We start from the raw sequence: 14,663 nt of genomic DNA, 5'->3' as shown, positions 1-14,663 counted from the left end.
ACTGGATTCAAACCTACCTCTGTATGATTTGGACTAAGCCACATTTTTATTCTTTCAACAGACTTGCAAGATTAAATTGTGATCATATATCTGCTCTGTAGTAAACCTGCTACTTATGAAGAAAAAGCCAAAGCTCTATCGTTCCCTTGCACAAATCACAGGCCTCCTGATTTACAACCCATTCAGCTCTTTCTGCAGTATAAAAACAATACTAAATACTGCTTTATGGAAAGTGGTCATTGTTTATTCATTTCTAAACTGAGAAATATCACTTTCCTTTGTAGTCAATCAGTCTAACAGTTGTAATAAAATAAAGTGTGTTTTACAAAAATTGCCTTGGAACGTTACATCCTATATGTGGTCCAAAAACAGGACATGCTTTCTCTGAATGAGTGATTACTCAGTACAATCATATTGATAACATCTCTGCTGTAAAATGGAAATCTTCACATCTTTTAAAACTCTAGTTTGCTGAAACCTACAGGCGGTAGTTACTGCGAAAGCAGTATTTTCCCATCTCCCCTTTGTAGCTTCTGTGCACTCACAAGACCATTCTGCTGGTCAGTCAAGAAGGAAGCCGAGAATTGTACAAGTGATGCAACTGTTCTCCCCAATTTTCTGCCTCTTTGTATCCCTCAGAGTTGAGCTTCCATATTTGAGGTATCTGCTCAGTTCCATAGTAAGCACCAGCAATAGCTCCAGCCATTGTAGCAATTGTGTCTGTGTCTCCTCCTAGTGTGATGCAGAAGACAATAGTGCGTTGCAGGCAGTTGAAATCTTGGGGAAGATCATCCACTGGATCCATGCAGCGTAGGAAAGAGTAGATTGCAGTGGGAACAGATTCCAAAGCAGCAATGCCGTGACCTTGGATACATAGGAATGAATAAAGCTTGATATATGTATTGCTTGCGATTCCAATATATTGAAAAATATACGTGTCTCCTTTTTATCTAGTGCCTAGAACTACAGATGTGTCCTCATAGACTGTGGCTTCAGTTGCGACACACAGCTCGGCACAAGGTCCAGAGCATCTCCCCTGCACCAAACATCTTTCTCGAAATGTGCTTTTTGTTCACAGAACTAAAACAAATGGAAGCGACAAAACTACTTTGCTACATTATACTGATCAATTTGATGTGCGACATTTGTACATTTGTGTGCCTTTGAGTCTGAATCTGTGTGAGAAAGTGCTACACTGCAGCGGCTTTTTTCTCACATCAAGTTCCGTTGTGCTTCAAATGTGACTCTGTACATGTTTAAAACGAATTCTAGTCGCAGCCCAGTGTCTCTAGGGCACTTTGAACGGTGAATCGTTGAGTCTGAGATGCAAATAAGACGCAAAATTGAAAGAAAAAGATGCTCTGGGAAGTACGCTGCACCTTCCAGAGCAGCTCAGTAGTGCTGGGCGTCTCGTGCCATGTGGTGTATTGAGGATAGGTGTATGAGTACACATCTGTATAGACCAATCAACAAAACAGTAAACTGAAGAAAAAGTTACCAGTAACATGATTATACAGCGACAAAGCTGTTCTATACATACAGTATATGCATAATACTAGCATAGCATAGACATTAAGAGGAAGTAAGGTAAAGAAAACTTACAAGTGTATTTATTGTCCAGCGTTATATTTCCACACCAAACTCAGGTAGTCAATTCAATGAGAATAATATGAGATATGGTAAGAACTTACCCTTGTTATCTCTATTTCTACGAAGTCCATAGGGTTCCACAGGATACCTTGGGGTATAGGCGATGGCGGCAGACATCCAGGCACCACAGAGTTAAATTTTCAGCCTCCCAGGATGCACTGGGGACCCTCTCCTATACCCCGCCCCCAAGCCTCAGGCCACTCAGTTTCGTAACAAGCCATAGGCCGGAGCAGGAGCAAAAAAGAGAGAGAAGACAGTCTGGAACACACAAGAATCACATTCTCACCAGAAGGAGACGGAGAAACCGGTGACCAGATGAAAGCCCATCTGCAGTACAGGTGCGACAGGGCGGGAGTCCTGTGGAACCCTATGGACTTCGTAGAAATAGAGATAACAAGGGTAAGTTCTTACCATATCTCATATTTTGTACTGCAGGGTCCATAGGGTATCCACAGGATACCTTGGGGATGTCCCAAAGCAGTATCCTTTAAGGGTGGGGACGCTCCTGTGCTGTAAGGAGAATCCGCCGCTGAAAGGAAGCATCCTGAGGGGTGAAGGTATCAAAAACATAATACCTTACAAAAATATGGACAGATGACCACGTGGCTGCCAATCACCGCTGAAGCGGCACGTCGAGCTGCCAACGAAGGACCCACAGACCTAGTGGAAGAGCTTTAATAGAGGATGGAACAGGAAGACCTGTGAATCCATCCTGCCAAAGTTAGCGCAGTGGCAGGCCAACCTTTTTATGGAAACCAGAAAGGACAAAACCGAGAGTCTGATTTCCTAAACGGACTGGTACGGTCAACTTAAATTCTTAGAGCCCGCACCACATCCAAAGAGGCCTCACCAGCAGAAAGGACTGGGGAAGTAAAGGCAGGTACTATAATTTCCTCATTGATGTGGAAACTAGACACCACCGTAGGTAAAAAAAACTAGGGCAAGTGCGAAGCACTGCCCAGTTCCTAGGAAAGATGAGAAAAAGGGAGGTCTACATGACACAGCCCCCCATTCTTAGATGCTACCGGCCAAATCAATGGCCAGAAGGAATACATTCCTAGCCTTAAGCCTTTTGAAATCCACTGAGCCCAGTGAATCACATGGCGGTCCTCAGAGAGCCCTAAAGACCACAGCCAAATCCCAAGGAGCCACAGGTGGAACAAAGGGATGCTGAATATAATGTACACCCTGCACAAAGGTGCGGACATCAGGAAGAGTAGCAATCCTACGATGAAACCAACAGGGCAGAAACCTGCACCTTCAGGTAAGCAAGGCGAAGACCGTTATCTAAGCCCACCTGTAGGAAAGCCAACACTCTGGATATCCGGAATACCCGAAGAGTATAGCCTGTAGGACGACAACTTAAAGTATGCCATACCTGATGGTAAATTCTTGCAGATAAAATCTTCCAAGCTCGTAGCATGGATATAGGCCCTGTTAACTATAGAGCTGGAAAAACTCCTAACCTTAAGAGGGCAGTCGTCAAGGACAGACAACCCAGGTCTGGGTATCAGCCAGGATCCTGAGACAACAGGTCCGGTCGTAGAGGTAACAGCTTCGGAGTGTTAACTGAAACACTCCAAAGATCTGAGTAATAGTGCCGTCTGGCCCACGCACGAGCTATCAGCAGGAGCGCGCCTCCTTCTTGCTATTATTGGAGGAAGAAGGGATAACGGAGCAACGAGGTACACAACTTGGAGGGTCCACTGGACCAACATACGTCTACCATAAGACTCTCATCTCTGAAAGGCTCCACTTGTTCACCAGAAGATTGAACACCTCCTGATGAAGAGGACATTTCCCTGAATGCACGTCCTGACGGCTGGGAAAGCCTGCTTTCCATCTGAGGATTCCTGAATGAACACTGCCGATGACGGCAGGGATATAGCCTTCCACCCAAGCCAGAATTCGGGACACCACTGTTAGTGTCGCCCGACTTCGGGAACCTCCTAGGTGGTTTACATAAGCCATCATGATGGCGTTGTCAGACTGTACCTGCACGGTATTTCCGTGGAGGACCTGTCCTGTATGCTGGAGAACCTTGAGTTCTCAGATGTTTATGGGAAGCGCAAAAACTACTGGTGTCCACCTGCCCTGGAACAAGTGTGGACCTGTCACTGCTTCCCAGCCACGGATACTGACGTCCGTCATCAGAAGGACCCTGTCCGCAATCCCAAAGGGGGTGCCCCTTGTTTAGGTGAGCTTTCCGCAGCCACCAGGCCAGAGAGAGACAAACCTCCGGGGAAAGTACTATTGACTTTATCCTATGGGGCAACCCATCCCATCCGGAGAGGATCAATTTTTCTAGAGGTTCAGAGTGACACTGGGTACTCTCCATCATGTCGAACAGCGACACCCTGGAACCCAGGAACCACATTGCCGAGTGAATAGACACTCGGTGACTCTGCAGGCAACTGCGTACCTTTGCCTGTATTGCAGAGATCTTTTCCTCAATCACAAAGATCCTCAGATGTTGGGATATGGAGCATCCTCTGTGAAGAATCAGAGAGGACCATTTCAAGTGTATCAGTCAGCCCTAACGTAGCAACACAGATATTGTCCGTTGCAGAAGGTACTGAAGTATCTCTGGAGACTCTGGTAACACCAGGAGGTCGCCCGGATTGGGTAACAAGCGGAACCCCTGCATCCACAGGTGGGCTGCCATAACTGCCATGACCCTGGTAAAACTGGAAATGCTTATCGACCACTGCAAACCTGAGGAAAAACACTGGTGTTCTAAGAAAATAGGGACATTCAGGTAGTCACCCTGAATATATCCAACGACACCACAAAATTCCCAGGCTCCATTGAATGATGGAATGCAGGGTCCCCCACCTGAACCGAGGAACCCTTAAGAATTTGTTGAAGGATTCGAGGTTGAGGATGTCCAGGTAAGACCATTGGGTTTCTGTACCAGAAAGAGGATGGAGTAATACCTCGTTCCCCTTTGGGCCAACGGAATAGGTACTACAACTCCTGCCTGGAGCATAGAGTGTAACACCCTCAAAAATTACAGGGCCTTTTCTTGAATTGACAGAAGACCTGTAACAAAAAAACGTCTGGGAGGCGTTTACCGGGAGAGGACATACCTTCAAGAAAATATATCTCTTACCCCAGTGGCCGTGGAGGTCAGACACCAGCACTGGACGAACTGGAGAAGCCGGCCTCCAACTCTGGGGTCCCCCGAGAGGCGGCCCGTCCCGTGAGGCTGAAGGCTTATAGTCCAACTTGGGAGTAGGACGTCTTGTACTCCAAGCCTGTTCTTATGGTTGAGCAGATTTCCTGGCTACTGACTGTCTTGGAAAGCTATGTTTTAGACTTACCCTGGCCTCACAGGGCCGAAAAGACGAAGCCCCAGACCCCGATGGGACTGTAGCCGATGGCAGACACGCAGACGTAGCTGCTGCCTGCGGGGCCACAATTGTGTCCAGATGAGGGCCAAACAGGACCTATCCCGTAAAAGGCAAAGCATTCCAAATGGAATCTGCGTCCGCTTTCCAAGAGTGCAACCACAGGGAGCGGCGAGCCACTACTTCTGCCGAGCCGCTACTGCTGCCGAGGAGATTCTGGAAAGGAGTAGGCTATATGTAAGACCGTCTCATTATGAACGTGGCTAAGTCTCTGAGAATTTGCCACTATCCACCTGCTCTGCTGGAGAGTCAATGTGCAGAGATCCAGTTACCTACTCAGCGCTCCATGGCTCTGGCCACCAAGCACACGGCCATAGCCGGCCTGGAATCCCCTCCAGCAAGGGAATAATTTGGATTTTAGATATATTTGTACCTTGCAATGTGTAACCTCCTTCAAGGAGGACCTGGAGGGCATGGGCAACGTAGCACTCCTCACTAGGCATGTAACATGAGAATCTACCCGTAAAGGTAACTCCCATTCGGAAAAATAATTATCCGCAAAGGGGTATGCAAAAGGTCAACCGTTTTTGAGGCTGGAAACGCTTACCTGGATTTTCCACGCCTCCTCTAAATGATCCACCTGACCAGATAGAGGAATTACAGTGGCAACACCCTTATCCTTAAAGAAGACATATTTGGATTTAGCCATGGGGGATATGTAATAACCAAAGCCGCACGGACTGCCCGTATAAGGCCAGGTATATAAACTTTAGACCCAGACTACGCCTCCTGTGCACTAAGGGGCTCGTGTCTGAAAAAGTCAATAATGTCACCGTCATCGAGACCCAAAAGGCCGTTGAGAAGGCCGAAATGGTGACTCCCCCTGTAAAACGTCCATCAGGTGCTATACCATTTGGACAATAAATTCACCCACACAGGTTCCTGCGAGACCTGGGGGGGCGAAAAACAGGATACACTGGGGTACCATCAACTGCCCAGGGACCCCTGCATGTGATGAGACCACCACTCGCTGCAATAACCCCTATTGGGAAACGCAGGGGGCGTTGCCCACAAGGGCTGTAAGCATCTTAGCCAGCCAAGGGCAGTCCCCTTTTTGTGCAGGCACAGTGACAGAAATGGGGCGTGATATATAACACAACATGCCCTCCATAAACCCTCAGCGTCTACATATCCCTCCGCTAACTGCACATGATATCAGTACATTATAGCTGGAAGAGGATATCCTCGTTCACTTTCAGACATGAGGAGTGTGAACGGAGCGTATGTGACCTCCCACACAGGAAAAACCACATTTACTGTGAGGTAATAAACACCCTGCAACACTGCACCGCAAGGGCTGTAGCAGAAAAACAGGGATAGGAAAAAGGCTGACAGTCAGAAATGAAAGTACAGGCAAACAGCGCTAGCATTTAAGTCACATACAATGCACAGATAATATCATGCATTACAAGCACTGCGATCAACTACACAGACCAGAGCCTGGCAGGAAACAGTGCTGCATACACTGACCTTAATTGAAGGAGAGGTATGCGGGGGACCCGGACCACAATGGCACCTGTAACAGCTTCCAGCAGCGTTTGTCATTCCCAGCACATGTAGTGAGAAAATGGCCACCGAGGAGCAGAGAGGAGGCGGGCCCGGGGGAGGAGCGCTGACACAGCCCGCTCAGACCGCTGTGGAATGGCACTGTGCAGCGGGGGAGACGCCGGCTGTGAGACAGGGAAGGCGTTCTACCCTGGCCTGCCTTTAACCTCTGGGACGCCGCGCTGTACCACAAATGCTGCGGTCCGCTGTCCCTGGTGGTCTAGTGGAAGGCGCAGCATCAGTACCTGGCCCCACGCGCAGCCGGTCCCCAGGGAGCCCCCTGCCTGGGGACCAAAAAGGACTGTTACCGGCGGATGCCCACCGCAGGACCCCGCCGCTTACCTTGTCCCCGATGCATCCGGCCACAGTCCAGGTAGCCGGGGTCACCTCTAGCTGTGACCCCAGCTACCAACCAGCATCCCCGGATCGGTACCGGCATTCTGGTACCGGCGGGGTGTAGGAGTGACAGCATGGACGTCAATACTGACTGTCCTATGCTGGAGCACTCTAGTTGTGCAGCCACAGCTGCGAAGAAATCTTCAGGGGACTTGAAAGACCCCCTCTGTACGGTGCGACTTGTCCGGCCAGGTACGGACGAAAACTGAGTGGCCTGAGGCTCGGGGGCGGGGTATAGGAGAGGGTCCCCAGTGCATCCTGGGAGGCTGAAAATTTAACTCTGTGGTGCCTGGATGTCTGCCGCCATCGCCTATACCCCAAGGTATCCTGTGGATACCCTATGGACCCTGCAGTAGAAATAAACACATAACCATTTACCGTACTGTATGGTAAATTGTAGATTGCAAGTTTTCCTGCGCTCCTCTATGGGGTGTGAGACAAAAGTAGTTGGTCACAATGTGTTATTCCGGAACAGCACATTGTGGCCACTACATGGAATTGATTAGACTCCTTATTTTATTCCAAAGTTCGGGTGTGCTCGGTTTTCAGTAAAACTGAACTGCTCACCTCTAATGAAATTTTATAGCTGTAATTTCACATCAATGAGATCATCAACAGGGGAGAGTCACCATCCAAACACTGCTCACCTAGTCAATAGTTAGTCTGACGTATAAATGCTAAAATGTTTCGTTCAATGTGTTTTTTTGGGTGTGGTATACAATATTGACGGTGTCTGCATAGACACTCAATAGATCAACAACAGATGGTCAACAGGGACAAATGGTCGCCGCACATATGGTCGACAGGGACAAAAGGTCGCTACAAAAATGGTTGCCAATTTTTTTGTCATTTAAACCTAATCTTCACCCCAACCCTCCTCCTAGTGCCTAATCCTAACCGTCCCCTTTCGAAAGCCAATGTAACCCTCCAGCAACTTCCTAACCCTAACCGTAAAAATGTTGAAAAATATGTGTCAACCATCTGTGTGTCTAACATCTGGTGTCGACCTACTGAGTGTCCATTTAAACACCGTTAATCTTTAACCTGGATAGCGGTCTTTTATCGCCTCCAAAATTACCAATAAGACTCACCTAGTTCCTTCACCACATCATCACGTGAAACATTCACGTTGCCTAAAAACTCTTTAATCTTCTTTAGTCTCTTACAGTAAGGAAACTCTCCCAGCTCCAATCTATAATCAGAAGTAGATGTAATAAGAATTAGATTTAATTGCAAATCAAGGAGAAACAAACATATAAGCAGGTAATTAGTGCAAGATGTAGGACAAGTGATTACTGAGCTTAGTCTTTGTGATCTCTATAATAGAGAGACAGAGAGCGACAGAGTCATGACAGCCCATGAGAAAGGTGCCTTTTGTAGCACCAGGAGGACTCTGTGACACAAGCAAATTGCCGTTTCTGGCTTGTGTATACAGAACAAATTTTTACTTTATATACTCATCTGTGAATCTTTGTGCTCATTGTAGGCATTTTCGGCAGTGGCCAGGGTTCACCATGGGCACTCTGACCGGTCTGCGGCTACACAGCAAGCTGTGATGGGCTCAGCATTCTGACACCTTTCTATCATAGCCAGCTGCTGATTAGTGTATATTATATACAAGTATATATACACACACACGTACAGTCAGGTGCATAAATATTGGGACATTGACAGAATTTTCATATTTTGGCCTCTATTCACCACCACAATGACTTTGAAATGAAACAAACAAGATATGCTTTACCTGCAGACTTTCAGATTTAAGTTGAGGGTAATTACATCCAAATCATGTGAACGGTGTAGGAATTACAACGCTTTCTATATGTGCCTCCCACTTTTTAAGGGGCCAAAAGTAATGGGACTATCAACTCAAAAGCCATTTCATGGACAGGTGTGCGCTATTCCCTCGTTATTTCATTATTAATTAAGCAGGTAAAAGGTCTGGAGTTGATCCTAGGTGTGACATTTGCATTTGGAATCAGTTGCTGTCGAGTCTCAATATGAGATCCAAAGAGCTGTCACCATCAGTGAAGCAAGCCATCATTTGGCTGAAAAATCAAAACAAACCTATCAGAGAGATAGCAAAAACATTAGGTGTGGCCAAATCAACTGTTTGGAACATTCTTAAAAAGAAAGAACGCAGCGAAGAGCTCAGCAACACCAAAAGACCTGTGGTAGTAATTGTGGTGGATGACAGAAGAATTATTCCCTGGTGATGAAAAACCCCTTCACAACAGTTGGCCAAATCAAGAACACTCTCCAGGAGGTAGGTGTATATGTGTCAAAGTCAACAATCAAGAGAAGACTTCACAAGAGTGAATATAGAGGGTTCACCACAAGATGTAAACCATTGGTGAACCACAAAAACAGGAAGACCAGATTAGAGTTTGCCAAACAACATCAAAAAAAGCCATTACAGTTCTGGAACAACATCCTATGGACAGATGAGACAAAGATCAGCTTGTACCAGAGTGATGGGAAGAGAAGAGTATGGAGAAGGAAAGGAACTGCTCATGATCCAAAACATACCACCTCATCAGTGAAGCATGGTGGCGGTAGTGTCATGGCGTGGGCATGTATGGCTGCCAATGGAACTGGTTCCCTTGTATTTATTGATGATGTGACTGCTGACAAAAGCAGCAGAATGAATTCTGAAGTGTTTCGGGCAATATTATATGCTCATATTCAGGCAAATGCTTCAGAACTCTTTGGACCGCGCTTCACAGTGCAGATGGACAATGACCCGAAGCATACTGCAAAAGCAACCAAAGAGTTTTTTAAAGCTAAAAAGTGGAATGTTATGCAATGGCCAAGTCAATCCCCTGACCTGAATCCGATTGAGCATGCATTTCACTTGATGAAGACAAAACTGAAGGGAAAATGCCCCAAGAACAAGCAGGAACTGAAGACATTTGCAGTAGAGGCCTGGCAGAGCATCACCAGGGATGAAACCCAGCGTCTGGTGATGTCTATGCGTTCCAGACTTCAGGCTGTAATTGCCTGCAAAGGATTTGCAACAAAGTATTAAAAAGTGAAAGTTAGATTTAGGATTGTTTAGTTTGTCCCATTACTTTTGGCCCCTTAAAAAGTGGGAGGCACATATAGAAACCGTTGTAATTCCTACACCGTTCACCTGATTTGGATGTAATTACCCTCAACTTAAATCTGAAAGTCTGCAGTTAAATCACATCTTATTTGTTTCATTTCAAAGCCATTGTGGTGGTGAATAGAGGCCAAAATATGAAAATGCTGTCAATGTCCCAATATTTATGCACCTGACTGTATGTGACCACACAATTTCAATAAAAAAAAAACATCAATGTATAAAAATTGTGTGAAATGTAGTGGTGAAGGAGGCAGAGCAGTTCTCACATTTCTGAGAGTTAATGTAGGACTGGCCAGATGGGGAAGACTTTGATGTAGTTGGCTGGCTTAACAAATATTGCTATATTTTGGAACTAACATTCCTTGAATTTAAATGTAATTAGGCGAGTGCAGAACATCCCCAGATTCTACAATGTGACTCCTTGCTAAATATGCATAAATCCCATGTGCAGAAGACTGTGTAAGAGGCTTATAGGAAAACTTTAACTCCAAAGATAACCAAATGTATTCCATCTAGAAAACAAAAACAATGCAGTTGCCTATTGGGGTGGTTTCATTCCTGTATATGGAGAGACTCCAGTTACTGCTACCACACTGCATATGTGTCACAGAGTACATGGAGCATGACATGCTCAGCAATAGAGGTTATCATTACCTCTTGTCAGCACCAAGGTACTGTTTTCCCTATAGCCCAGAGGTTCCCAAACTTGTTTGAATCACGGCGCCCTAGTGTATCAGCATTGTATTTACGGCACCCCTAAGCCAAAAGATTGTCATTGAGAAATTCAGATAAAAATGTAGTGAAGTAGTAAAGTGCAGTAAATTGTGCTGACGTGTCATCCTTAGGGTCAGTTATGTGATGGGGACAGGTTTGCGCTTCTGTTTGTCCACATGTTTACATTACATTGACCATAAATAATTTGATTTGGTGCTGGACCACCAACCTGAGGCACCCCTGCAAGTGTCCCGAGGCACCCCAGGGTGCCACGGCGCACAGTTTGGGAACCACTGCTATAGCCTATTGGGAAAATGTTGATTAAATATTTGTATGTTTATTGAAGCTCCACACTGCATGATATGTGGAAGAATATTAAAAAGGTTATATGTATGTACAGGTTGAGTCTCCCATATCCAAATATTCCGAAATACGGATTTTTTTGGGCTTGTCTGAGATAATGAAACCTTTGATTTTTGATGGTTCAATGTACACAAACTTTGTCTAAGGCACAAATTATTAAAAATATTGTGTAAAATTACCTGCAGGCTGTCTCTATATAAGGTGTATAACACACAAATACATTGTGTGTGTATATTTGGGTCCCATTCCCAAGATATTTCATTATATGCAAATATTCCAAAATAGTGAATATTCCATTATCCAAAATACCCCTGGTCCCAAGCATTTTGGATACTAAACCTGTAAAATGATGTATGGGATAAGAGAGAGAGAGACAGAGAGATCTATCTCTCAACCATACACATCCAATACAGGCGCTAGTGGCACCAATAACCTCCCACTAACTGGGACTGCAGCTACCAAACAATGAAGGACTGGAACCTCGTTCAATATGTTGTTTCATACTCAATGTCACAGGTAGCCTGCAAATATTATATCAACTATGGCTGCAAATATTTTATTATTCAGTATATTTACTTATTTTTCCCCTATAAACTGTCAGTTTTCATACTAAACTAAAGTATACTTTTAAGCAAATAGTCATGGAAATCAGTTAAATTTTCAAGGGGTGTATTTATTTTTATCAATGCATGTTTTTTCAGTCTGTAATTCACCTTTAATGGGCTCAATCAGATCTTTTGCTTTACCTTGCACCCTTCAGAGTTACTAAACTCATGAAGAGTAAATTAAGAATAGGACAAATAAGAGTACATAGATTAGTAAAGTACTAAGGTGATAATGTCACTAACACTGCATGGAACATGTTAGAACACAACCTATTTCTCATGTGCAATGTATGAAGAGAAGGAAACAAAATAGAACTCGCACACAGGTTTGTTTGCATGAGTTATTGGTCATTTTCCTGGCTCTTATGTGTAAAATAGCACGAGGCATGTGTGCCAACCTTCGTTGGATATTTTATTGACATGTACGTGTCCTTACAAAACGTTTAAAATGTGTATAAGCTTCCTTGTACTTTCTAGCCATGTTTTTCGTTCAGTTGTATGTGACATGCAATGCAACACATGTCTGCTATGTCCTCTGATTTAGATTAAATTGTAAGCGAAAAGCAACTTTCGGTCATATCCAAGGGATGAGGTTTTTTTTTAAAAAAAAAACAAACAATAAAAAAAACACACAAAGAAGCCTGAAAGAAAAACAATGCATTCATGTATTTAGAAGTTACTGGTCATATACAAGACAATGCATTGACTGACATTCCATCTTAACGGTAGTGAGCCTCTAAACATGGCATAGAACGTTTCCACTTACTCCAATGCATCACTACGGGACTTCTCATCGGCTTCAACTTCCTGCATGTGACTCAGAAGATGCTCAAGGAAAGAATCGCGGCTCTGCTCCTCCTGCAGAGCATAATGCACAGCTAGAGCCTGAAGGATGGCTCCATTGTAGCCCAGAGAGGACGAATGAGTCAACTTTCCACTGAGCTCGGCATACTGTTCAGAGGCATAAAACAAAATGACACACAATCATCAGACGTCAGACACTAAATTAGAGATTAATGTACAACTTCAATATACAGACAATTAATTGGTGAAAACAATAACTAAACAGTCATGGGAATGGCAGTATTCAAGTGAGAGATGGTAACATCAGGGTAAAGGAGATTCCGTCACAAATAAATGATCAGTATCTTTATTTGTGACATTGCAAATGGTATTGAAGGGAAACTATGCAGATGACACAAAAGGTATGCAACAGGGTAGACACACCAGGAGGGGTAAAACAAATTGATGATCTAGGTAGACTAGAGGAATGGTCAAAAACGTGGCAACTACAGTTTAATGCCAAAAAAATGCAAGATCATGCACTTGGGTCTCATAAATCCAAAGGCTAAATATAGTATTAATGGCACTTTACTGGAAACTACTGAAGAGGAAAGGGATCTAGGAATCACTATTCCAGGTGACTTAAAGGCAAGCAAACATTGTAACAAAGCAATGAGGAAGGCAAGTCAGATGCTTGATTGCATAGGGAGAGGAATCAGTAGTAGAAAGAAAGAAGTGATAATACCACTGTATAGGTCATTGGTACGTCCTCATCTCAAATACTGTGTTCAGTTCCGGAGGCCATATCTCCAGAAGGATATTAATACATTAGAGACTGTACAAAGAAGGACAATTAAAATGGTGCAAGGTCTACACCACAAAATGCACCAGGAATGACTAAAAGATCTAAATATGTATAGTTTAGAGCAGAGAAGGGAAAGGGGGGACATGATAGAAACGTTCAAATACAGTCAGATGCATAAATATTGGGACACTGACAGAATTTTCATATTTTGGCCTCTATTCACCACCACAATGGCTTTGAAATGAAACAAACAAGATGTGCATTAACTGCAGACTTTCAGATTTAATTTGAGGGTAATTACATCCAAATCAGGTGAACGGTGTAGGAATTACAACGGTTTCTATATGTGCCTCACACTTTAAGGGGCCGAAGTAATGGGACTATCAACTCAAAAGCTATTTCATGGACAGGTGTGGGCTATTCCCTCCTTATTTCATTATCAGTTAAGCAGGTAAGAGGTCTGGAGTTGATTCTAGGTGTGACATTTGCATTTGGAATCAGTTGCTGTCGACTCTCAATATGAGATCCAAAGAGCTGTCACTATCAGTGAAGCAAGCCATCATTAGGCTGAAAAATCAAAACAAACCCATCAGAGAGATAGCAAAAACATTAGGTGTGGCCAAATCAACTGTTTGGAACATTCTTAAAAAGAAAGAACGCAGCGGAGAGCTCAGCAACACCAAAAGATCCGGAAAACAAGTGTGGTGGATGACAGAAGAATTATTTCCCTGGTGAAGAAAAACCCCTTCACAACAGTTGGCCAAATCAAGAACACTCTCCAGGAGGTAAGTGTATATGTGTCAAAGTCAAAAATCAAGAGAAGACTTCACAAGAGTGGATATAGAGGGTTCACCACAAGATGTAAACCATTGGTGAGCCACAAAAACAGGAAGACCAGATTAGAGTTTGCCAAACAACATCTAAAAAAGCCATTACAGTTCTGGAACAACATCCTATGGACAGATGAGACAAAGATCAACTTGTACCAGAGTGATGGGAAGAGAAGAGTATGGAGAAGGAAAGGAACTGCTCATGATCCAAAACATACCACCTCATCAGTGAAGCATGGTGGCGGTAGTGTCATGGCGTGGGCATGTATGGCTGCCAATGTAACTGGTTCCCTTGTATTTATTGATGATGTGACTGTTGACAAAAGCAGCAGAATGAATTCTGAAGTGTTTCTGGCAATATTATATGCTCATATTCAGTCAAATGCTTCAGAACTCATTGGACGGTGCTTCACACTGCATATGGACAATGACCCGAAGCATACTGCAAAAGCAACC

General features: G+C 44.3%; 1 protein-coding gene across 2 annotated transcripts in view; it reads right to left on the bottom strand.

Annotated features, from left to right (window-relative positions):
- Positions 1 to 222: 222 nt before the first annotated feature.
- The window catches only part of ADPRS (ADP-ribosylserine hydrolase), a 35,504-nt gene continuing 21,063 nt past the window's right edge, over positions 223 to 14,663 (bottom strand). For both annotated transcript variants that reach the window (XM_088460620.1, XM_088460618.1), the window contains exons 4-6: positions 12,556 to 12,740; positions 8,093 to 8,193; positions 223 to 864 (exon numbers count right to left, since the gene is read on the bottom strand). In XM_088460620.1, coding sequence (XP_088316746.1) covers positions 566 to 864; positions 8,093 to 8,193; positions 12,556 to 12,740 — 585 coding nt within the window. In that variant the 3' untranslated portion in view covers positions 223 to 565. The remainder of the gene's footprint in view (positions 865 to 8,092; positions 8,194 to 12,555; positions 12,741 to 14,663) is intronic.

This window comes from Taudactylus pleione, unplaced genomic scaffold (genome assembly GCF_031769625.1).
Source record: "Taudactylus pleione unplaced genomic scaffold, aTauple2 ptg000007l, whole genome shotgun sequence".
NCBI lineage: Eukaryota > Metazoa > Chordata > Amphibia > Anura > Myobatrachidae > Taudactylus > Taudactylus pleione.
Note: the sequence above shows the minus strand (reverse complement) of the source record. Positions and strands in the feature narration are given on the sequence as shown.